Genomic DNA, 22,787 nt, shown 5'->3' on the forward strand with positions numbered 1-22,787 from the left:
ATTGGGGGGCAGATAACATCATATTGGGCTGAGGGGTGGGAAAGGCCAGGGCCAGCCAGGAGCAAGGGAGCCCCACCTTCTCCCTGGAGGGCCACTCTCGGGAATTTGTCTATATTTAGCAGTGGCTGGACAGGAGGCAGATAAGGCGAGCGGGCGAGAGGGGGGAGGGCCCTTATATAGTGCGGGACGGTCCCGGCACAGATATTCTTTGGGTGGTCTGAGCCTGCCTGGTTCTGGGGGCGACCTCTCTCAAGATGCCCGAGCCGGGGAAGAAGCCAGGTAGCTCCAGATTTGGGGTTGGGCTGAGTGTGGGTCCAGGGAGGGTTGGGGGACATCTACGATCGGGGGGGCAAGCCTAGGAGTACCTGAAGGGTCCTGAGGACTAGGCTTCTGAACCCCAGGACAGGGGCCTGTTCTTTCTCCTGGGTCTTTTTGACTATTTCTCCTTCTCGTCCTTCGGAGGGGATGAGGGTAAACGGTCAGGCGCTCAGAGAGGCGAGGGGGCCGTTGAGGGAAACCTCCAGGAGAGTGACCCCATTCTCAGGCTACAGAGGGGCCCCCTTCGTGCCCCCACCCCCATCTCCTGCCTGGACTCGCCTTTGGGAAAAGGCTGCTCCAGGCCGAGTCTGCTCCTGTGCGCCCTGAAAGCTCTAGGACTAGTCCCTCCCTCTCTGGTCTCGGTTTCCCCATCTGTACAAGGAGGGGTTGGGTTGTTTCTTTCCAGCCGTGGGGGTCTCTGCTTTATGCACCTGCACCCCAGTGGCGCCACAGCCAGCACGGCTCCCACGGGGAGGGCAGCGCGGCCTACCCCGCGTTCTGGGAGAGGACGGTCAAGAGGCTCCAGGTCAAGGACAGAGAAAGTCACAGCGCAGGGTCCAGGCCCCAACCTGCTCCTTTACTAACATTGTCCAGGGCAGGAATCCAGCCCTCCAGCCCCGGCCCCGACCCAGGTCAGCTTTATCTCGTGTTGATTCGCAGCCAGAGGCCTTTGGAAGACAAATTTAGCCACATCCAAGTAGGCCCCCTTGCCAAGGGCCCCAGATAGCGGGGAGAAGGGGGAGCTGGGCTTTCCTAGGCAGGGAGGATGGGTAATCCAAGAACACACCAAGCAAAAGTCTTGCGTGGAGGTTAGGGCCACAGCACTGGCTGGCCCCCTGCTGGCTGTGCGATCCCGAACAGGTGCCTTAACCTCTCCGAGCCTCGGTGTCCTCAGCTGAGAGATGGTATAACAGCTAGGCCTACCTCAAGGGGCCATCGGAGCATTAGTGAGGGGATGTGTTCAAGTGCTTATCGCCATTTTTAATAAGAGGGGCTGCAAGGATGGGGTGCTGGGGCAAGCTGGGGCCCCCTGCCAGCCTCTCTTGGCCTCTCAGTGTCAGCCTTCAGCAAGAAGCCACGGTCAGCGGAGGTGGCCGCGGGGAGCTGCGCCGTGTTCGAGGCTGAGACGGAGCGGCCGGGGGCGAGGGTGCGCTGGCAGCGGGCCGGCGGGGACATCAGCGCCAGCGACAAGTACGGCCTGGCGGCCGAGGGCGCGCGGCACACGCTGACCGTGCGGGACGTGGGTCCTGCCGACCAGGGGTCCTACGCGGTCATCGCTGGCTCCTCCAAGGTCAAGTTTGACCTGAAGGTCACAGAGGCAGGTAAGGCCCCGGTCAGCCTTGTCTGAGTTTCTGGGGGCAGGGCAGCCCCACCACTTCCCTACTCCTCAGGGCCTAGGAGGCGCCCCCCCCCCCACCGTCCTGGCTTTGGCTGCGCCCTCTGAGGGGTGCTCTTTCCCCTTTTGGGCAGCAAACCTGTCTGAGTGCCCCTTGCGCTCGCCGGCCTTTTCATCCATTATGGAGGTGGGGAGACTCAGACATAGCCAGGCCTCACCCTGCCCGCCCCGTGGACACCCACACACAGCTGACGACCTGGCGGGCTGTGTGCTGCAGGGTGCCCGGGAGCTGTGGGGTGGAGGGAGCCCCGGCCCAATCTGGGGACAGGACCGAGGCCAAGGCTTGGGGCAGGAGAGGAGCGGGTGTAGGCAGACCCGTGGGGACAGAGGGCCTGTGAGGGGGAGCAGGATGTGAGGTGCAGGCTGGCTCCCCGCACCAGGCCCCTGAGGGCCGAGCAACAGGACGAGGAGGAGGAGCTTTGGGCATCTTGATCCAAGCCCGTTGCGTCACGGAAGTGGGCTCGTGGACGTGAAGCTCAGGAGAGAGGAGGCAAAGGGAAGAGGGGTGCACAAGCTCACAGAGGTGATGGGTAAAACTCGGGGAGAAGAGGGGCCTTGGGGGCAGTGGGGGAAAGAGGGGCCAGCTGAGCTCGGCAGCCCCCGCAGTAGCTGATGCAAAGGCCGAGGCGGCTCAGGGACGGGAGGACGGCGCTCTGGTTAGAAGCTGCGCCATGACACACCCCCACCCCCTCCAGAGAAGGACAAGCCCGTCCCAGGCCCCCCTCCTGCTCCTGCTGAGGCCCCTGGAGCCCCCAGAGAAGCCCAGGCCTCCACCGCGGAACAGGAAGGAGGCTCTGCAAGCTGTGAAGGTGAGCAGGGCAGGGTGGGGAGGACCATTGCTGGCAGGAGGGGGGTCCAGGGAGGGTCTCCAAGGCTTCTCTCTCGCAGGGTCAAGTTCAGCAGTCCCTGATGGCCCTGGTGCCCCCAATGGCCTTGCTGCCCCTGATGGCTCTGGTGCCTCCAGCGATCCCATTGGCCTCTTTCTGATGCGGCCACAGGATGGCGAGGTGACCGTGGGTGAGTGCGGGGCTGCGACACCCAGGGGTGAATGGGCGAGGAGGCAGCAGGGCATCCGCCAAGCCCCGCCCGTCGCCCCTCTCCTGCAGGGGGCAGCATCACCTTCTCGGCTCGCGTGGCCGGGGCCAGCCTCCTGAAACCGCCCGTGGTCAAGTGGTTCAAGGGCAAGTGGGTGGACCTGAGCAGCAAGGTGGGCCAGCACCTGCAGCTGCACGACAGCTACGACAGGACCAGCAAGGTGGGCCTGCAGGACATGGGGGCCTGGCTACAGGGGTGGGGGATGCATGGAAATGGCACACAGCCCCTGGGAGGTATGGGGTGCCCAGGGAGGCCTGGGGAAGACCGTGAGATAGGAGGTGCAAAGATGGCCGTGGGGAGTCTGGGAAGCATGTTTGGGAGCTGGGGCTCACGGAGCATGGGGAGGTTTGGGGGCCTTGTGGAGAACGCGGAGCTTGGAGGGCATGACAGTCTCAAGGACTCCTATTAAGGCTAATGGGGTGCAGGGAGCTCAGCAAGGCTGGGGACATCAAGAAACATGGCAGACACCAGGCAGCGGGGGCGTGAGGGCCTGGACGGAGGGCTCAAGGGCCCTCAACGACCAACGAGAACAAACCTTCAATATACAGACAAGGAACCAAAACTCCAGGGATTATCTCTGAGCCAAGGTCCCTCAGAGGCAGGCCTAGAACCTCTGCTTTGACCCCCAACCTCTCCCCTTCCCACTCTACCACAGTTCTGGGCCAGGAAGGGGGCCTCTGGGAAGGCAGGGCCGCCATGTTCAGATGAGTGAGCTGTGCACTGCGCAAACGGGCCTCGTCTTAAATGCGTGCCGTTTGCCTCGCAGCCATCGCAGACTTACAATTTCTCAGCACCCTGTGCCAACAGATGGCAGTCATGGATCTGGAGAATGAGTCTTTTTCACTTACACAAACTGGAAGGGTTAGATACACCCTGAGGAGTGAGGTTGGTGGCCATTAGCTCCCCGTCTCCTTCAGCGGTGAGGGCCTCATCCCTGCCTCCTCGGTGTCGGGGACATCTCACCCCACAGGTCTATCTCTTTGAGCTGCACATCACAGATGCCCAGGTCACCTCCGCTGGCGGCTACCGCTGTGAGGTGTCCACCAAGGACAAATTTGACAGCTGCAACTTCAACCTCACCGTCCATGGTGAGGGGGGTCCCTGGCGTATGTCCCGGGCTGGGGATCTCCAGGGGCCCTGCCCCCTGAGCGTGCCTCCATTTCCCAGCACCATTTCCCAGCTGCTGGCCGGCTGGTGACCACAGACCCCACGCCGCTCATGCCGGGGAGACTCACAGGGCTGGGGTGGGAGTTCGCTGGCCAGTCCACATCTTGTCTGGGGTCTTCGTCAGCTTGTGGCCCAGGCTCCTGCCCCAGGTACCAGGCATGTGTGGTTGAGAGACGAGTGGGAGATTGGTCACCCCCCACATCCCCGGTACCTGGGTTTGGAGAAAGGCTCAGGCTAGGGGGCCCTGGGCAGATGCCACTCTCGAGGGGTCAGTGAACGGGCAGGTCTGTGTCACTTGAGGAACCAGCGTGGGGCTTCTGGGACAGCCTCCTCTGAAGCCCCCTCTCCTAAATCCCCTTCTTTGAACCCAGAGGCCATTGGCCCCGGAGACCTGGACCTCAGATCAGCTTTCCGCCGCACGTGAGTGACTGTTCCTCCTCAGGGCACGATGGGGGTCAGAGCTGGGTCTGATGCCTCTTGGGAGCAGGGCTAGGAGTGATATTGGGGGTCAAGACCATGGCTATGCAGTGGTCAGGGCTGGGGTGATGTTGGAGAGACAGGGCAGGGTCTGCGTGGAGCTCAGGGCTGAGGTTGATGTGTGGGGGTCAAGGCTAGGGAGTGATGAAGGGGGTCAGGGCTGGGGTGACCTGGGGGGCAGCTGATCTGTGGGGGGCAAGCTGGGGGTGGGGGGGAACAAGCACCCCTGAACAGGTGAGGAACTGAATCTCACCCCCACAGGAGCCTGACTGGAGGCGGTCGGCGAACCAGGTACCATATCCTCAGACCCGGGGGGTTGAGGAGGGAGCCCCCACCCAGCCGGTGTCCCCCCCACATCTGCTCCCACGCCACTCCCAACCCTGCGCCCTTTCTATGAGTTTCCACTGAGGCCTCGCTGAGGGTCTCTCTCCACAGTGACAGCCATGAGGACGCCGGGACTCTGGACTTCAGCTCGCTGCTCAAGAAGAGGTGAGCCCCAAAGAGCCGGTGGGGAGCCCCGTCCTAGCACTGTGGTTTCCAGCACCAGTGACCTGAGCAGGTCACGGACCTCTCTGAGCCGGTTCCCTGTCTGCCAAATGGGACAGCCCGGCGTCGGGAAGTCAGGGGAGCCTAGGGACGAGCTCGCAGCGTCCCTCGGGACCCCGCCACACTCCCGTCTGGGGTCGCACATAGGCTTGGGGGACCCGGAAGGTACTGGGAGGGGACCCCAAAGCCACAGAAGTGGCTCACCCCGCCCTGCCCTTCTGACTTGCATCTTCTCTGACCTCTTCCTCCTCTCCGGGACCTTCCATCGCCGACGCTCTGCTGGCACAGAGAGTAAGTCCTGGGCCGGCGCTTGGGGGTAGCAGGTCCCAGGGGGGTCACATACCCCATCTGTGCCTGGGCTTGCTGAGAGGCAGGGCTGGGAATCAAGTCCCCTCTGACCGGGGGGAGTCTCTGGGCTCTGGGTGTCTCCTGATGCCCACCTGCCAGAGTTTGGGGGGAATAAACAAGGCCACGTGTGCCGGGGTCTCTGAGGGGTTCTGTACATGGAGGGGTGTGCATGCGGGGAGGTGGGGGCAGGGGGCACCCCTAATGTGTCCACTGCCTTTCTGTCTACCTTGAGCAGCAGTTTCCGAATCCCGCGGTGAGTGCCCAGTGAAGCCCAGCACCTGTCACCCCGACTTCAGCCGGGAACCCCCCTAGCTCCAGACCCCCACGCCGAGCCTCAAGCCCCCTTAACCCCAGAACCCGCCCAGCACCCACGTAGCTGAAGCTCCAGGGGAAGGGGCTGCTCCAGCCCCTTGGTCCTTCCCAGAGTGGAGGGAGCAGGAGGGCAGCGGGGCAGAGGGGGGCTGCCGTGCTGCCCCAGCTTCGGGGCACCCCTTGAGGCCTCTCCACGCGGCACGTGGACACAGGGACGGGAAGCTGGAGGCTCCGGCCGAGGAGGATGTGTGGGAGATCCTGCGGCAGGCGCCCCCCTCGGAGTACGAGCGCATCGCCTTCCAGCACGGGGTCACCGACCTGCGCGGCATGCTCAAGAGGCTCAAGGGCATGAAGCGGGACGAGAAGAAGAGCACAGGTAGCCCCCCGCCCCGGGGAGGGTGCCCGCCAGCCCCCCGCTCGCACCCGAGAGGAGAGGAGCCCCGCTCAGGCCCAGGTCCCAGGCAAGGGAAACTCAGGCGAACCCCCTCCCTCATGGGGGACAGCAGGGGCGCTCAGGCAGCCCCTCCCGCGAGAGAAAGGACAGGGGGAGCCCAGAGACAGCACCAGGGACAGGGCAGGGCACAGGGTACCCCTCCTCGCCTGGTAACACACCGTGACCCCTTCTTTCCCTGCTCCCCCTCGGAGAGAGACGAAACCTGCCTGCCTCTCCCCACACCCCCCAGGAAGGGAAGGAGCCGGCTTAGCCCACAGACCCGCGCCGGGGTAACCCCCCCCCCCCCCCCCGCAAAGGGAGGACAGACAGAGCCGGCAGGCGCCGGGCAGCTCCTCACCCCAAGGCAGGCCTGAGGTCAGGGCTCAGGCTGGCCCTTCTCCAGCGAGGGCTTCACAGGGCCCCCCGGAAAGTGAGCCAGCAAAGCAGGGGCCGCCCCTGCCCGTGGGGGAGCCGCGGGAGCCCAAGCTCACAGAAGCCTGCGCTGCTGTTAAGGCAAGAGGAGGAGGAGGCCCCTTCCATGCCATCGGCGCGCTCCTGCCGAACCCTGTCTCTCTGGAAGCCCCTAGGCCTCGCCTTGACCTGGGCAGGTGGCGAGGACCCCAAGGAAGACAGGAGGACACAGAGAGAGACAAGGAGGCCACAGCGCAGAGAACAGAGATGGAGAAGCCGTCGCGGGCGGGGGAGGGACGGCAAAGGCGGGCAGGAGGCAGGACCCCTGGGCACCCCCCCCCCAGGAGGAGAGCCGGGGGCTGGGGGCTGAGGGTGGTGCTCAGCCTTTCAGAGGAAGCTGGAGCCAGCCTACCAGGTGAGCAAGGGCCAGAAGATCCGGCTGACCGTGGAGGTGGCCGACCCCGACGCCGAGGTCAAGTGGCTCAAGAACGGGCAGGAGATTCAGATGAGCGGCAGGTGCCCTGGGTGCCGGGGGCATGAGGATGGGGGTATCCTCGGGGGAGAGGGGTGCGCCCCAGCCCTGCTCTCCCTGCGCTCTCTCCCCTTGTTCTCTGTCTCTGTCCGGTGCTTGGTCCCTGTCTCTGTCTCCCCCATTTCTCTTTTTCTGGACCTAATTTCTCCTCTTTCCGTTCTGCGCCTTTTCTGGCCGGTCTGGCCTCACCCCGCCGGGGCCGCGGCAATGACTCCTGTTCCGCAGCAAGTAAGGCCCCGCTCCTGGGAGGCTCGGGGGAGGTGCAGGGTTCCCGGTGTGGGGCGTGATGGGGCGCCGGGGCACCGGCTGAGTCCACGGCCCCCGCCCAGGTACATCTTCGAGTCGGTGGGCAACAAGCGCACCCTGACCATCAGCCAGTGCTCGCTGGCGGACGACGCGGCCTACCAGTGCGTGGTGGGGGGCGAGAAGTGCAGCACCGAGCTCTTCGTCAAAGGTGGGCCTGGCACCCTGGGGCCCTGGGGCGGTGGGGGGGGCACCGAGGGGCAGGGCCCTCACGCCGTCCTGCCTGCACAGAGCCCCCCGTGCTGATCACGCGGCAGCTGGAGGACCAGCTGGTGATGGTGGGACAGCGGGTGGAGTTCGAGTGTGAGGTGTCTGAGGAGGGGGCGCAGGTCAAATGGTAAGTCTGGAGGGGTGGGGGCACAGGGCGGGGCAGGGGCCAGGAACGTCCCCGGAGGACGAAGAGGCCATCGCACTCGCTGCTCGCCCTCTTGCCAGGCTCAAGGACGGGGTGGAGCTGACCCGGGAGGAGACCTTCAAATACCGGTTCAAGAAGGATGGCCAGAAGCACCACCTGATCATCAACGAGGCCACGCTGGAGGACGGCGGGCACTATGCGCTGCGCACCAGCGGGGGCCAGGCGCTGGCTGAGCTCATCGTGCAGGGTGAGGCCTGGGGGGCCCAGGGAGGCCGCCTCAACCCCGGCCCTCCAGGGATCAGGCAACCCGGGGATCAGGCCCATGGGACCTCGGGCAAGTCACTGTCATCCCAAGCCTCACCTTCGTCATGTGAGATAGGGGGGTACGAGGTGGCCACCCCAGAGGGTGGGTGGGAGGGTCAGCTGGGCCTGGTTAGTGTCACCAGCGCCTCCCACACTTGCGGTTCCTTGTGCGCACAGCACCATCTGGTGTGCAGGCAGGATACACTCACACTTGCACACGAGTGTTTTCACATACGCGTGTGACCTCCACGAGGACACACACACACACACACACTCTCACACACATACACAGAGCTCACTGGCTCTGCCCGACCCCCAGAGAAAAAGCTGGAGGTGTACCAGAGCATCGCCGACTTGACCGTGGGTGCGAAGGACCAGGCCGTGTTCAAGTGTGAGGTGTCGGATGAGAACGTGCGGGGCGTGTGGCTGAAGAACGGGAAGGAGCTGGTGCCCGACAGTCGCATAAAAGTGTCCCACATCGGGCGGTGAGTGTGGGGGGGGGGGACAGGCAGAGGTGACAGAGATTGAGACACACAGAGAGAGGGAGAGACAGACACACAGACAGAGACGGAGACAGACACATACACAGACAAGACAGAGCAAAATAGAGAAAAAATAAGATGAAGGGACAAAAATAGTGTTTAAAAATGAACAATGATGTAAAATATATATACATTTTAAAAAATGAATAAAATAAATAGACGGGGGAAAAAAGATAAAGATAAAAAAAGATAAGCGGACAGAAAGACAAGGAGAGACAGGCGCAGAGGGAGGAGGAGCGTCCATCAGGGAAAGCAAGAAAACCACAGGACACACAGCTGGGAGCCCCCCAACCCCCGCCCCTGACCTGCGACCCGGGCGGGAGGCCACAGCTGACCCGGTCAGCTCCGGGCAGGCCCTCACTCCCTCCCACTCTCTCTCTCACGCCCGAGCACCTGGGCCGGCCCGTGCTGGCCCCGAGGTCACGGAGATTAGGGGGCCCAGCCCCCGCCCAGTCTCCAAGGGCCCCGCCAAGAGACACACCTACGCTGGCCGCCTCTGAAAACACAACAGAGCTGGAAAATTAAAAAATAGGGAAAGAATTTAAAACACTGGCACAGCAATGGGCTCGGATGCAGTGAGGGTCCCCTGCGGCCCCTGTGATATGTCCCGTGAGGCCAGGGGTGTGCGGGGTCCCCTGAGCCGCTGCCACCCCGCAGGGTCCACAAGCTGACCATAGATGACGTCACGCCTGCAGATGAGGCCGACTACAGCTTCGTGCCCGAGGGCTTCGCCTGCAACCTGTCTGCCAAGCTCCACTTCATGGGTGAGCTGGCACCCCACTCTGCTGCGGGGGCCCCCCTCACTGGGCTCTGCCTTCCCCGGCCCACTTGCTCTTCCTTCTCTTGCAGAGGTCAAGATCGACTTTGTGCCCAGGCAGGGTGAGTCTCGAGACCCCAGTGCCACCTCCCAGCACCCCACCCTGTCCCTCTATCCCCTTCACTCACAGACAGGGAAGAGCAGGATCCAGAGCGGGTACCTGGGGCCCCCCCAGCTCTGTCGTACATGAATAGGAGCCACTTACCATCTCCAAGTCTCAGCTTCTTCACCTCTGAAATGGGCTCCTGCAAGAAAGAGGAGGGAGCTGTCAGATGACATCAGACGCGAGACTGTTATTGTTCAAACTTTTGGGCTTCTAGAAGTACCTCTCCTTTTTTATATGAAACTTAAATTGGGTATTTTAGAGTAAATCCCTCATGCTCTAGGTCAGTGCTTTCCAAACTGGGTTCCCATAATACGATACTCCATCTAAAGAGGGTTCCGTGGTGAAATAAGTTTGGAAACACCAGACCTTTGCTCCCCTGTGACCTCTGCCACCTCCCCCAGAACCTCCCAAGATCCACCTGGACTGCCCAGGCCGCACACCGGATACTATCGTGGTCGTGGCTGGGAACAAGCTACGCCTCGACGTCCCCATCTCCGGGGACCCAGCACCCACGGTGATCTGGCAGAAGGTCATCACACAGGTGTGTGGCACTGTGGAGCCCTCCATGTCTCCTCCTGTCAAGTGGGTGTGTGGACTTACGAGTGCTGGGAGCTGCGCCCTCCACGTCCACACACCCTGAAGCTGGGACTTGGCTGGCCAGGAGCTGGCAAAGGCAAGAGAGAGGGCCTGGGCAGTATTCCCTGCAGCTGAGCCAGTCCCCCTCCCTGCCCACCCCCATGCTCTGTTCCCAGGGGAAGCCTGCGCCAGCCTCCGATGCCCCAGGGGATACGGGTGCCAGTGATGAGTGGGTGTTTGATAAAAGGGTAAGTGTGGCTGAAGTCAGACACTACTCTTTTGCCCTCCGACATCTCTTGCCTACGAGGTGTCCACCCTTGGGTGAGGTCTCCGTGAAGATGCCACATCTGGTCAGTTGTACACCTGCCCAGGCAGGGCCTCCATGGGCCTTCACACCTCGGGCAAGCTTGTGTTCATACCGCCAACAAGGCCAGGGCCTGAGCTGCCTGGCTTAGGTTTGTGCTTGCTCCCCCTAGGGAATGGGTTTTCCTGGCATTTCTCAGTAAAAGGACTTCCCCCCACCAACCCATTTGCTTGGGTCTTTCCTCTTCTGTGCACTCTTGGTTCCTCTACCTTGTGGGTCCCCACAATATTTCTGTACGGTCATATCATCCCCACTGGATGGATAAGGAAGCTGAAGCACAGAGGCTAAGAGATTGCCTAAAGTTCCATGACAAAGCTACACTGCACCCAGAGACCCTTGCCTGCTGCCTCGCCTCCAGCAGGCACTAAATAAAAGTTTTAGGGTGAGGCGCTCACAGGGGTGCAGCTTCCACTCTGGCTGTGTCTCTCCCTACACTGAGCTCCATTTCCATCCCGGGCTGTTGGCTGTTGCAGAGTCTATAGAAACCCCTGGGGTCCGGCAAAGGTTCATCCCACCCCCAACTCCCGCTCCTGACCCTAGGTGCTTTGTGAGACCGAGGGCCGGGTCCGGGTGGAGACCACCAAGGACCGCAGCATCTTCACTGTAGAGGGGGCAGAGAAGGAAGATGAGGGTGTCTACGTCGTCACAGTGAAGAACCCTGTGGGAGAGGACCAGGTCAACCTCACGGTCAAGGTCATTGGTGAGGCCAGCTGCCAGCATTGAGGCCAGGATGGCAGAAGGGCAAACAGGGAGGGTCCATCCATTCACTCATTTAGTCACTCAACAAACATGGTGGGGCACTCTGATCCGTGGAGAGGTTGGGGGCTGGGACATGTGTGAATATGTGCATCGGGGAGTCAACGAGTTGATCTCAGGCTGGTGACGTGTTCAGAGCTGCATTCTAGAGGGATTGCTTTGGCTCTGGGGGTGGTGCAGGCAGCCCGTTGCTGTTATTTGAGGATGATGAGGGGACAAGAAGTTTTGGCCCTGGGCTGAGAGAAGGTTGATGTGGGTCCACTCTTCACAGATGTGCCGGATGCCCCTGCAGCCCCCAAGATCAGCAACGTGGGCGAGGACTCCTGCACGGTGCAGTGGGAGCCGCCTGCCTATGACGGCGGGCAGCCAGTCCTGGGTGAGCTCAAGGGCACAGGGACAGAGCCAAGGGCAGGGGCGGGGTGCCTGGGCCCCAGGCCAGAGCTCTCCCACCTCCCCGCTGTCAGGCTACATCCTGGAGCGCAAGAAGAAGAAGAGCTACCGCTGGATGCGGCTGAACTTCGACCTGCTGAAGGAGCTGAGGCACGAGGCCAGGCGCATGATCGAGGGCGTGGTGTACGAGATGCGGGTCTACGCGGTCAACGCCATCGGCATGTCCAGGCCCAGCCCAGCCTCCCAGCCCTTCATGCCTATCGGTGAGCCTGCCAGCCTGGCACTGGCCCCAATGCCAGCCCCCGTGGTGGGGCCTCAGTGATAGCAGCTGCTCTGTGGGCGGCCACCACCAGAGGCATTTTCGGCCCTGGTGTCCTTTTAATCTCCAGTCGGGACGACCGTCTCCACTTCACGGATGAAGTGAGGGCCCCACAATTAAGTGGCAATTAAGTTCCAGTCACCCAGCTGGCAGGGGTGAAGCTGAGACTGGCACACTCTGACCTTCCTTCACCTCGAGCCTCAATTCCCACATCTGTGAAATGGGGGTGGTGCCAATATCCCCGTCACAGAACTTGATTGGGGAAGAAAATGCAGGCCGAGCATCTGGTATTGGGCAAAGGCTCCATAAACAACGGTCTCCTGCCCCCAACGGCCTTCGACTGTCACCTGCGGGGCAGGATGAGGGCAGGCTGTGGGGGTGCCTGAGGGCCAGGAAGCCTGGACTGGAAACAGAGATGGGGTTTGCAGCGTCAGCTCCCTGGTCCCCAGGAGGGTCAGCGGGAGTCACTGTCTCTCCTTGAAGCTTCAGTTTCCTCATCTGTATGATGGCGCTGGTTGAAGAGGCGCTGGGGTGTGGCTGGCTCTCGGGGACACCTTCCCTCTCGGGATGTGTGACTCTGGGTGGTGGCTGGCGGGGGGGGGGGAGAGGGTTGCAAATACCCCCTCGGCCAAGGGAGGGGGCACAGTGCGGGGAGGTGGCAGGAAGGGGTGGCTGGGGGAGAAGCTCCCAGCGATCTGAGTGCCCTTCTGCCCAGCCCTTCCTGGACTCGCCGCCTACAGGGCCGGGGATGGCTCCCGTTTTAGGGGGCTTTTTCCTGAATTACATGAATAGCATTTCTGACGCTAAGAGAAGTGGCTCCTTCTGAACATCTGTGTTCTTTTGGGCGTCTTTCCCTGGGTAGATGTCTCGTTTGTGGTTGTGGAGGCTGTTTGTTGTTTTGGTTTTTTTTTAAGATTTATTTATTTATTTATGCACACAAGACCTGGGGTACGGGCCAGAGGTGTGGAGGGTAGGAGGATTCCCCAAAGACAGAGTGGGGAACTGAACAGGCAGATTGACCAAGCACACTGCTGAGGGGAGCAGTGGGTGAGACAGGAGAGGTCCACTGCGCCATGTGGGTCGCTCCCCGACTGGGGATCAAACTCGTGCTGCGGAGGCTGCAGACAACTTCACAGCACTGTGCTTAAACCCTTGCGCCACCAGAGAGGCCGAGGCTGGTTTTTTTGTTTGTTTTTTGATTTTTTTTTTTTTAAAGACTTATCCACTTATTTACACAAGCACTGGGTACAGTCAGAAGTGCGGGAGGGTGAGAGAATTCCCAGAGCCAGAGCAGGGAGCAGAGCAGGCAGAAGGACCGAGTACACTGCTGAGGGGAGCAGCGGGCAGCAGGAGAGGTCTGCGCGCCATGTGGGACCCTCCTCCGGTGGCCGGGGAGCAGCCGGGGATCGAACTGGTGCCGCGGAGGCTTCGGGCGGCCTCACAACCCAGCGCTCAACAGCTGAGCCACCAGGGAGGCCCTGAGGCTGTGTTTTTTTTTGTTTGTTTGTTTTTTAAAGATTTATTTATTCATTTATACATGCACTGGGTACAGTCAGAAGCGCGGGAGGGTGAGAGAATTCACCAGAGCCAGAGTGGGGAGCAGAACAGGCAGAAGGACCGAAGCACACTGCTGAGGGGAGCAGCGGGCGGCGGGAGAGGTCTGCAGGCCATGTGGGACCCTCACCCGGTGACTGGGGATCGAACCGGGGCTGCCGAGGCTGCGTGTAGCTTCGCAGCCCAGCGCTCAACCGCTGCGCCACCAGGGGAGGCCCGAGGCTGTCTGTGTTTAAGCTACCTAGAGACGTGTCTCTTTGGAGCCCAAATATTTCTCAAAGTGCGTGCAAGCCTGTCCTCCCTGGGGACCGGCAGGCAGTCTGGGTGGGGTCCTTCAGTTTTCCCGGTTGTGCAGCCCCACACTCATGCCCTCTCTGACCTCCCTTCTGCCCAGGGCCTCCCAGCGAGCCCACCCACCTAGCAGTGGATGACGTCTCCGACACTACGGTCTCCCTCAAGTGGCGGCCCCCGGAGCGCGTGGGAGCGGGAGGCCTGGATGGCTACAGCGTGGAGTACTGCCGAGAGGGCTGTGAGTAGCCCTGCCAGCCCCAGGCGCTCTGCCGCCCAGGGCGCTTCTTCCAGGCCAGGGACCTGCCCCCCTGCTGGGCCCCCAGTCACCAGGGAGGTGGGCAGTGGGTGAGGGCGGGTGTGGATGCTGACGCTGCCCGGGGCCTTGCCTCCTTGCCCTGCCTCCAGCCTCGGAGTGGGTGGCCGCCCAGCCAGGGCTGACGGAGCGCACGTCCATGCTGGTGAAGGACCTGCCCACGGGCGCCCGGCTGCTCTTCCGCGTGCGGGCGCACAATGTGGCGGGGCCTGGTGCCCCCGTCACCACCAAGGAGCCCGTGACGGTGCAAGAGATACTGCGTGAGTGGCCCTGTGCGTGGCGCAGGCTGGACGTGGATGGCCGGGAGATCCTGCCTGGGAGAGGGGCTCGCGCTGCACAGGGGCAGCGGGGTCAGAGCTTTTGTCCAGGCCTCAGGCCCAGGGCAGACACGCAGAGAGGGCCTCTGGGTTATTCCACGTCAACCCCCAGCGCTGGAACAGGGAAAACTAGGCCATTCGATCATCGTCTTCAAGCTCAGGTCTGAGTCTCTCAGCTCCAGTGGGTAGGTAGAGCCCATGTGCTCGGGGCTGCGCAGGGAGCCCACTCTGTGGGGGCAGGTGGCCCATCTGGAACCCACTTTCCTCTCTGTTCCCAAGAGGCTCAGTTGTGTAAGTGGTTCTTGAAGTGGGAAGAGGTGGCAAGTGGGTGGAAACAGCACGGGCGAAGAGTCCAAAAACCTGGATTTGCCTCCTGGCTGTGACTTAGCTACTGTGTGACCTCCAATCAGTTGCTTACCCTGCCTGATCCCAGTCTCCTGCGCAGTCTCAGGTGGAAGTTGTCAGCTGTTTTTGCAACAGTTTCCTAAGCTCTGTGGGGCTGGGGCTGAAGGAGGAGCAGGAAGAGGGGCAAGCCCAGCAGGCAGCCTTTTCCTTCGTGGCAGCTCTGCGGGTGCTGCCAAGGCAGACTGTGGTGGGCCTCAGGCCTGGGCTGTGGGAGGCCCTCGTTGAGCAGCCCCCTCCGTCCCCACAGAGCGGCCACGGCTCCAGTTGCCCAGGCACCTGCGGCAGACCATCCAGAGGAAGGTTGGGGAGTCAGTGAACCTCCTCATTCCTTTCCAGGTAGGGGTGCCCTTTCCTATGCCCAAGGGGAGAGGCGCCAGTGTGTTGTCCACGCCTAGAAAATGGATGTCTCTCAGGCTGACCAGACCCTGCGGCCTCGCCCAGGAGGCTGGGGTAGTGACAGCCCTCGGAGGGAACTGGGCCAGGGGTGAGCTGTCCCTCCCCACAGGGCAAGCCCCGGCCTCAGGTGACCTGGATGAAAGAGGGGCAGCCGCTGGCCGACGGGGAGGTGAGCATCCGCAACAGCCCCACAGACACCATCCTGTTCATCCGGGCCGCTCGCCGCGCCCACTCTGGCACCTACCAAGTGACGCTGCGCATCGAGAACATGGAGGACAAGGCCACGCTGGTCCTGCAGATCATCGGTGCGTGCCTCTGGGTCCCCTCTGAGCCCACTCAATTCCAGGCCCCGAGGCCAGGCCTGGGAGTCTGACCAGAACCTCACTTCCTCCAGTCCTGGGGGTCCTCCTCTGCATGCCCAGAGCCCCTGCAGGACATGGCAGGCCAGGTTTTGGTCAGCAGGCATGAGGGGCCAGCGGTAAGGGGCCTGGCAGTCCCAGGAAATGTGGCGTGGCGACTGGTCTACGTCTTTCAGACAAACCAAGTCCTCCCGAGGACGTCTGTGTCACTGAGACGTGGGGTTTCAATGTGGCTCTGCGGTGGAAGCTGCCCCAAGACGATGGCAACACAGAGCTCTTGGGTTACACGGTGCAGAAAGCTGACAAGAAGACCATGGTGAGCCTGAGTCTGGGGGCCTGGCCACCCACAGACACCTTCCCGAGAGCTGGGGGGCGGGCCCCAGCTGATCTTACTATGGGTTCGCCAATCATCCTCCTGCTCTGGCCTGGTTCCCTCCATGGTTGGGGTGCCGATCCCAGGGCTACCTGAGAGAGGCCCAGACCTCCAGGCCCCTCGCTTCCCCGCGCCCCGCAGGAGTGGTTCACGGTCCTGGAGCATTACCGCCGCACCCACTGCGTGGTGTCCGAGCTCATCATCGGCAACGGCTACTACTTCCGGGTCTTCAGCAATAACATTGTGGGGCCCAGTGACAAAGCCGCCACCACCAAGGAAGCCGTCTTTATCCCCAGACCAGGTGCTGTCTCCTCACTCCTCACCCCTCGGGGGAGCAGGGGGGAGCCTGGCTCCGTGTGGCCCTCTTGGCACGAAGCCCTATTGCCAACAGGCATCACGTACGAGCCACCCAACTACAAGGACCTGGACTTCTCCGAGGCCCCCAGCTTCACCCACCCCCTGGTGAACCGCTCTGTCATCGCTGGTTACAACACCACGCTCTGCTGCGCCGTCCGGGGCAGCCCCAAGGTAGAGAAGGTGGGGCCCCTGGCTGGGGAGACCCGGGGGCAGGGCCCAGAGGCTCCCACCTGGAGCTGTCCTCTCCCCAGAATGTCCCCCTGCTTTCCCTCCTCCTCAGGGTGTCCAGGCCAGGCTCCGCTCTCTGTACAGGGTGGGCACCCCCAGCCGGCTCCCTGTTTGCTTCCAGTTTGGGGCTCACGTGGGATCCTCCAGAGCAGTAACACAAATGCATCTCCCTGGTTCCTGCCGGTTCCTCCTCGTCCGACTCTGTGTCCCTCCCTCCCTTGAACTGATTTACAGCCCAAGATCTCCTGGCTGAAGAACGGCCTGGACCTGGGAGAAGACGCCCGCTTCCGCATGTTCAGCAAGCAGGGAGTGTTGACCCTGGAGATCAGAAAGCCCTGCCCCTTCGACGGGGGCGTCTATGTCTGCAGGGCCACCAACTGGCAAGGCGAGGCGCAGTGTGAGTGCCGCCTGGAGGTGCGAGGTGAGGACCCCACGGGGCCAGGGCCTGGGTGAGGAGCTGGACCTCCAGCTGGGCCTCTGCTGTCCTGGCCCACCCAGTGGCTCTGGCCGAAAGAACAAAGGCTCTGTCACATCTGGGGAGGCCTGGCTTCTGGGCTCCCTCTGGAAGGCTGGGGGCCCCACATGGTGCTGGGAGGTGCAACACACCTGTAGCATGGCCTCCTTTCTCCCACAGTGCCGCAGTGACCAGGCTGGCACCCCCATGGCCAGGTATGTGCTCTCGACACCTGACCCCCCAGGGCCCAAATCAGAGGCTGAGTCTTGGCCCCTGTCCGGGGCAGCCATCAGGAAGTTGGGGTGCAGGTGGCTCCTAGCAAGGTTTCTGTTCAGCTCATTCACAAGGGACCCTGTGTTACAGGCTCAACTGGACGCCACCCAAACACCAGGAGCCTCAAAGGAAGCTGGACAAGCCCCTTCCTGCTGTTGGATATGTGTGTGTGTGTGTGTGTGTGTGTGTGTGTGTGTGCGCGCGCGCACGTGCACGCCCAAGTGTGTATTTTGGGGCTGCACTGGGGGAAGCTATAGGAGCAGGCACGGGGAGGGGTTGCTTTGTGTGGGCTGAAGCTGCGGGGGGAGCTGCTGCTGGAAACTCTCAGATCTTTGGGATGAAGAGAAGGTGGGTGGGCTGCAGAAATGACGGTGGGGTCAGATTTTCTGGCCTGCTGCGTCTTTTCAGTATGTAAGGGCAATAAAGATGGGTGTGGTCGCGGAGGTCTGCCTGTCTCGGCCCGGCACTTGCTCCCACAAGCAGCACAGGGAAACTGGCTCTGCAGAGTAAACAGGGGGCAGGTGCTTTGTCTCCAGCCTCAGTTAAATCCTGACATTATGAAACATCCACACTAGAAGGAACCTAGGTCCTCCCCACTGACACCCCCTTCAATGAGTAAGGGAGTTGCTGGGAGGGAGGAGAGCTCACAGTGGCTACACCAGAAGCTCAGGCTCTCGGCTCATCCCTGTGCGTGCTACTTTGCCCAGGCACCCATGAGCGCAGTGGCCCTGACATGGGGCCATGCAGAGTCTCCTGTGGTTCCGTGCCCAGAAGGCCTGGAGAAGAGCTGCACTAAGCTGCTTTGGGTCCCCTGTGGGCAACCAGCCTACAGGCCACCCACAGCCATCACCTGCCAGGAAAGCCATTCTGTCCAGCCCAAGTCACTGGGGCCGGCTCTGCTCTACTCTTCCTCACCATTTCCTTCTGGGAGGAGGAAGCCAGCAAGTCTCAGAGGTACCCTGCTAGGGTATGGAAGGGCCTTCCTACCCAGGGGGTGCCAGAGGGGCCCCCCCATGGCATAGGGGAAAAATCATGTGGGCTGGTTCTAGAGTGGCTTCAGAGTTCCACCCAAGACACTCCTGACCGAGAGCCCAAGGCGCTGGTGAGGCCACAACCTCTGGACCACACCCACAAGGGGCGCAAGGGAGCCCCTATCCTTGGTTTTTCCCTCACTGTGCAATTAATCGCTGCTCAGGTGTCACAGTCCAGTGTGGCTGCTCCCTCTAGTGGCCAATCCTTAGCACAGCAGCCCCGGCCAGGCCCTGGCGGGCCTAAGGGAAGGAGGCCCCCCCCACAGCCTCTCCCCGGGAGAAATCAGGTTGGGCCTGACCTGGGACAAGCCTGATCTCATCTCCCTCCTTTCAGCCCAAGGTGCCTCTGCAGAGCGCAGGGACAGTCTTCCTCGGGCCTGGCTGCAAGGACGCATCGTGCAAGGCAAGGCAGCCAGGAGCCCAAAGGGAGTAAAGACATTTATTCACAGTCACAGTTCTGTACAAGTTCTATAAATAACATGGAGCGGAAGTATTTACAGGGGTGTCTTCCCCAGTCCCAGCCCCTCTCCTTTCGGGCACTCAGTGCCGAGACGCTGCCTGCAGACTCAGATATGTACACCGAGCTCGGCCTTTTCCTAGCCCGGCCCGGCTCCCGGGTGGGGCGGCCAGGGTCCCTGGGACATGCCCAGTCCCAACCACTCTGTTTTCTCACACTGAAGGCAAGAGAGACCATAGGGCAATCGCTGCTCAGCAAAAAGCGGCCCTGCAGCGCTGCTGCTTGGCCGTGGTGGAGGCCACAGCAGGCAGCGGCAGGCGTGCGGCCCTGGCAGTGCTGCCAGCTGGGGAGAGGCGCTAGGAAGCAGGCGGCAGCCACACGCTCTGCTGCCCCTCGGCTCTCCCAACCTTTGTCCTTTCCCTGCCCATCTCTGAGAGGACAGGCCTCAAACTTCCCTCATCTCCACCAAGGCTGCTCGAGGCACACAGTTGTGCCAGCACAGAGGACAGGGGCCAGAGGCCTGCACTGGAGGGTCCGAACACCAGGGACAAGGCATCACAACACAAATGTCTCAAGGACACGCAATACTGGGCTCGCACTGGCCTGGACTCTGTTCTTAGAAGCCAATGGCCCAACAAACAAGACACACACAGACCCCGAGGGGTCAGTACGCTGGTCTTCTGGAATGGAGGAGGAGAAGGGGCCGGAGACTAACTCAGCTGTGTGACACATACTCCAAGACACACTGAGACATGGAACTAGGGACCAACCAAGCCACGAGGGGCCTGCAGAGAACATACGCACACACATCCACTCAGTCACAGCAGGGTCGTGTGCATGGGAAGGCAGGAGGCAGCAGCATCCCCTGGGCCGGGGGGCCGCAACGCCTCTCCATCAGCTAGAGACGGGCCGGGGTGGGGTCCTGAGGTCTTCCTCACTGCTACGAACTGCAGCCACATACGAGAAGAGACACAACACAGAGTAGCAGATCTCATGGGCCTAGAGGGGAGAGAAAACCACAAAGGTCAACCTGACGAGATCATCCATCTTCAGGGTTGAGATCTGCCAGGTGGGAACGCCTGCCCTGAGCTGGGCTCAGGCCTCAGGGCTAAAGAGCCCCAAGCTAGCTCAGAACTGCGGGTGGGGGGCAAAGAGGTGTCTCTGCTCCCCCAGGGCTGAAGACTTGCTTCGGCTTCAGTTGAGTCTTTGCCACCTAGACACACTCGCCTCTCAAACCGTTTGTAATCCCCTCACCCTGAGCTCTCCTCGGCGGGCCCGCCCCCCCGGCTCTCCGAAGGTCCCCAGGGAGCCCTGCAGGCTTTGGTGGGTCAGAGTCAGGCAGCAGACTCACCATTGGTGTCTTGTACTTGTGGCTCACCACTTCTTTAATTTCAGGAACTAAAACCGGACGGGCAAGAGACAAAACAGAATGTTCAAAACTAAGAGCGATTGTGCCAGGCTCCCCCAGGCGGCAGCGCCCGGCACCAGGGCCCCGTTCCCCTCAGTGGCCTCTCCCAGTGGCTTAAACAGCTGAGGCTATGACAGGGCAGAGGCCATGGAGGGTGGTCCTGCCCCTGCTGATTGAGAGGAGACTGGGCCAGACCCCTCAGCTGAGGGCAGTGGTGGCTCATGGCTCAACGGCCGTGAGAGCCCCAGCACGAGACCAGCCAGGTCGCTGCTACTGTCCAGGACCCCCGCGGAGTTCCCAGGGAGGTGTTCCCAGATTGGGAGGGGAAAAGAGAGTGGTCCCCGGCCTGTGCCTCACCTTGCTGGGGCGCCAAGCACTCATCCCTGCCACCAGCCCCCAACGCTGGTGGTGGCAAGCACACTCCCTGCACTCCCAGCCCTGCACAGAGGGTCCTGAGGCTGGATAAGGAGGTAGCAGAAGACTAAACCCACCAGACCTGTACGTTTCCTTCCCTGAGTGGCAGGAGAGGCCCAGGCCTGCCTGTGTGAGGGAGAGCGTCAGAGGGCTCTGGAGCAGACACACCGAGCAAAAGGGACAGGCGAGTACAGCACCCAGGAGAAGTGACAGGGAGCATCAGGCAAAATACACACATGTCCACAGCCCAGAATGCAAGACCAAGAGTCACCCCTGCCCCAGCCATGCAGGGCTTCTGCTTGGCTGGAGGACGGAGTAAGGCCCCGGCTCGGTCATCCTCATGTCCCCTGGAGACTGGGAGCAGAGGGGCGTGGCATCCCCCTGGGGGCCAAAAAAGGTAGGATGTGAGTTGGCCACACCTTCTCCTGGCCATTGGGGGGTAGACTTGTACTGGGGGGCCAGGGGGACCTAGGGTTAACAAGGAACAAGCTCATCAAGGGTAGAGCAAGAAACCCAGGTCCTTCTCTTGAGTTGGAAGATCCCCCCACATCTCTCTCTAGCAGAAGAGAGAAGGGCGCGCACGGGGAGGGGAGAAGACTCGAGAGCAGTGAGCCAGCACGTGAGGGCGGAGGGAGGGCGGGAAGGAAGAGGGCGGGAGAGAAAGGAAGAGACAAACTGGCGATGTGAGCAGCTGCTTGGGTTGAAGGAGCCCGCCCCACCCGCTGCGGGCCCAAGGCAGGGCCGGGAGAGGCAGCACGAGCGAGCCGAGGTCACTTTACCTGCTGGAGAACGAAGGTTTTCATAGCAGCGATGAGGGGCACAAAAGAATGAAGCACAAACACAGCAGGAACTCAAAGCCCCAGGGCGAGGACCCCAGACCACTCCTCAGCATGGCTGGGCAGGCTGGCTCCCAGCGTCCACCTACCGCTGCCCCGGCTGCCCCTGAGGCCCGCTAGGCTCCTCTGCCCTCAGAGTGCACCTGCCTGTGCTGCCACACGCCCTCCTCTAGCGCGCTGGCGGAGGCCCAGGCGGCTCCAGGGCTGCGCGGGGCACTGAGCTGCCGGAGGGATCACAGCGGCGACAAGACATAGCAGAGCTTGGGGTGGCCCGGCTGCTCTGCCCCAGAACTTTCTGATCACTGGCTGGCCAAGCAAGGGAAAATGGCGCTGGTTCGCCGAGCCTTTTGAGCACCGCGGCTGAACGCTAACCGGCTGAGGCCACTTGCCTTTCTGAGGCCCATATCCTAGCAGCCACCGCCTGTCTCGTCTCTCTCCTTCCCTTCCTCAGCTCAGCGCTGCCCTTCCTTCCCTCTCCTTCCCTAGCATGGCTCCTGCCCCTCTTGACCTCTCTGCAGGGGTTCTTCTTCTTTCTGCCTCTAGCCCCTCCTCTGGAGCTCCGAGGTTTGAGTTACTGCCATGTGAGTCCAGACCTAAGAGCAAAATAGTGTAATTACCAAATTCCTCCAGGACAAAGACGCCTCGAACTGTATTGCACTTTTTAATGTGATTCAGCTCTATGAAAACCTGCAAGAGAGGGAGGGACGGGTAAGGCCCAGAGGCTCCTCCAGGGCCCCACAAAGCCCACTCCCAGCTACAGCCCCTCCCCCCCACAGAAAACCTATTTCCCAAAGGGCCGACAGAAGAATCCACACACACACACAACTCCAGAGTGCTGAGAAGCGAAGATAGCAGAAAGGGCATGTACCTTCCGCTCCTGGCCGGAGGAGAAAGCATGGGAGAGAAATGAAGGCGTTAGTTTTAATGGTCAAACCCACCCCAAAGGCCCCTCTGCTGGCCTGGGCTGCCCGCCCATACCCTGTGGCCGGGGGCAGCGCTTGTAGGACACGGTGCCCCTGGGGTTGCCCATTCAGCCCATCAGCTCTCTACCCTTCCATGCATCCTCCTCCGGCGCAGAGGGCTGGCACGGGTGCAAAGCTCCCCTCAGAATGCCCGTGGGGTGGGAGGTGTCGGTATCTTCCTTGCACCAGGATCCAGGCTCTCCCAAGAAGTGCGTGGTGATCACACCCACCACTGTGAGCACCGACTAGGAGTTCTGCAAGTACCACGTGTGATTCCTACACCTACGTGGCCCGGGGTGCTGCGTTACCCTTGCTGCAGAGCGGCGGACACTGAGGCTCAGCACGCTTGTTTACTCATGAATAATGAAGCTGGGCTTCCGATCCAAGTGGCCCTGACTCCAAAGACCGCGCCTTTCCCATGTGCTACCCCGCAGGCAGGACTCCAGCGAGCGTCCTGTGCCGCCCCAACTCCACTGACTGGTGTGTGGCAGAA

At 61.7% G+C, this 22,787-nt stretch overlaps 2 protein-coding genes across 21 annotated transcripts in view; one reads left to right on the forward strand and one right to left on the reverse strand.

The window, feature by feature from the left end:
• Nucleotides 1–254: 254 nt before the first annotated feature.
• MYBPC3 (myosin binding protein C3) lies at nucleotides 255–17,717 on the forward strand. Its single transcript, XM_054699187.1, has 33 exons — nucleotides 255–279; nucleotides 1,374–1,640; nucleotides 2,410–2,523; nucleotides 2,603–2,731; nucleotides 2,821–2,969; nucleotides 3,780–3,897; nucleotides 4,348–4,396; nucleotides 4,715–4,744; nucleotides 4,889–4,942; nucleotides 5,580–5,600; nucleotides 5,872–6,035; nucleotides 6,887–7,019; nucleotides 7,365–7,489; nucleotides 7,570–7,675; nucleotides 7,774–7,940; nucleotides 8,316–8,481; nucleotides 9,196–9,302; nucleotides 9,388–9,417; nucleotides 9,863–10,002; nucleotides 10,214–10,285; nucleotides 10,942–11,101; nucleotides 11,429–11,533; nucleotides 11,622–11,810; nucleotides 13,815–13,949; nucleotides 14,117–14,284; nucleotides 14,994–15,082; nucleotides 15,252–15,447; nucleotides 15,678–15,817; nucleotides 16,016–16,175; nucleotides 16,266–16,402; nucleotides 16,694–16,880; nucleotides 17,094–17,128; nucleotides 17,277–17,717. Exons 1-32 carry the CDS (start codon nucleotides 255–257, stop codon nucleotides 17,102–17,104), a joined length of 3,843 nt encoding a protein of 1,280 aa, XP_054555162.1. The 3' UTR covers nucleotides 17,105–17,128; nucleotides 17,277–17,717.
• An 899-nt stretch (nucleotides 17,718–18,616) lies between these two features.
• The window catches only part of MADD (MAP kinase activating death domain), a 38,450-nt gene continuing 34,279 nt past the window's right edge, over nucleotides 18,617–22,787 (reverse strand). For all 20 annotated transcript variants that reach the window (XM_037522332.2, XM_037522336.2, XM_037522331.2 and 17 more), the window contains 3 exons: nucleotides 21,950–22,019; nucleotides 20,026–20,072; nucleotides 18,617–19,673 (listed from right to left, as the gene is read on the reverse strand). In XM_037522332.2, coding sequence (XP_037378229.1) covers nucleotides 19,569–19,673; nucleotides 20,026–20,072; nucleotides 21,950–22,019 — 222 coding nt within the window. In that variant the 3' untranslated portion in view covers nucleotides 18,617–19,568. The remainder of the gene's footprint in view (nucleotides 19,674–20,025; nucleotides 20,073–21,949; nucleotides 22,020–22,787) is intronic.

Source organism: Talpa occidentalis, unplaced genomic scaffold (genome assembly GCF_014898055.3).
Source record: "Talpa occidentalis isolate TD23 unplaced genomic scaffold, MPIMG_talOcc4v2.1 talOcc4.3, whole genome shotgun sequence".
NCBI classification, from domain to species: Eukaryota; Metazoa; Chordata; class Mammalia; order Eulipotyphla; family Talpidae; genus Talpa; species Talpa occidentalis.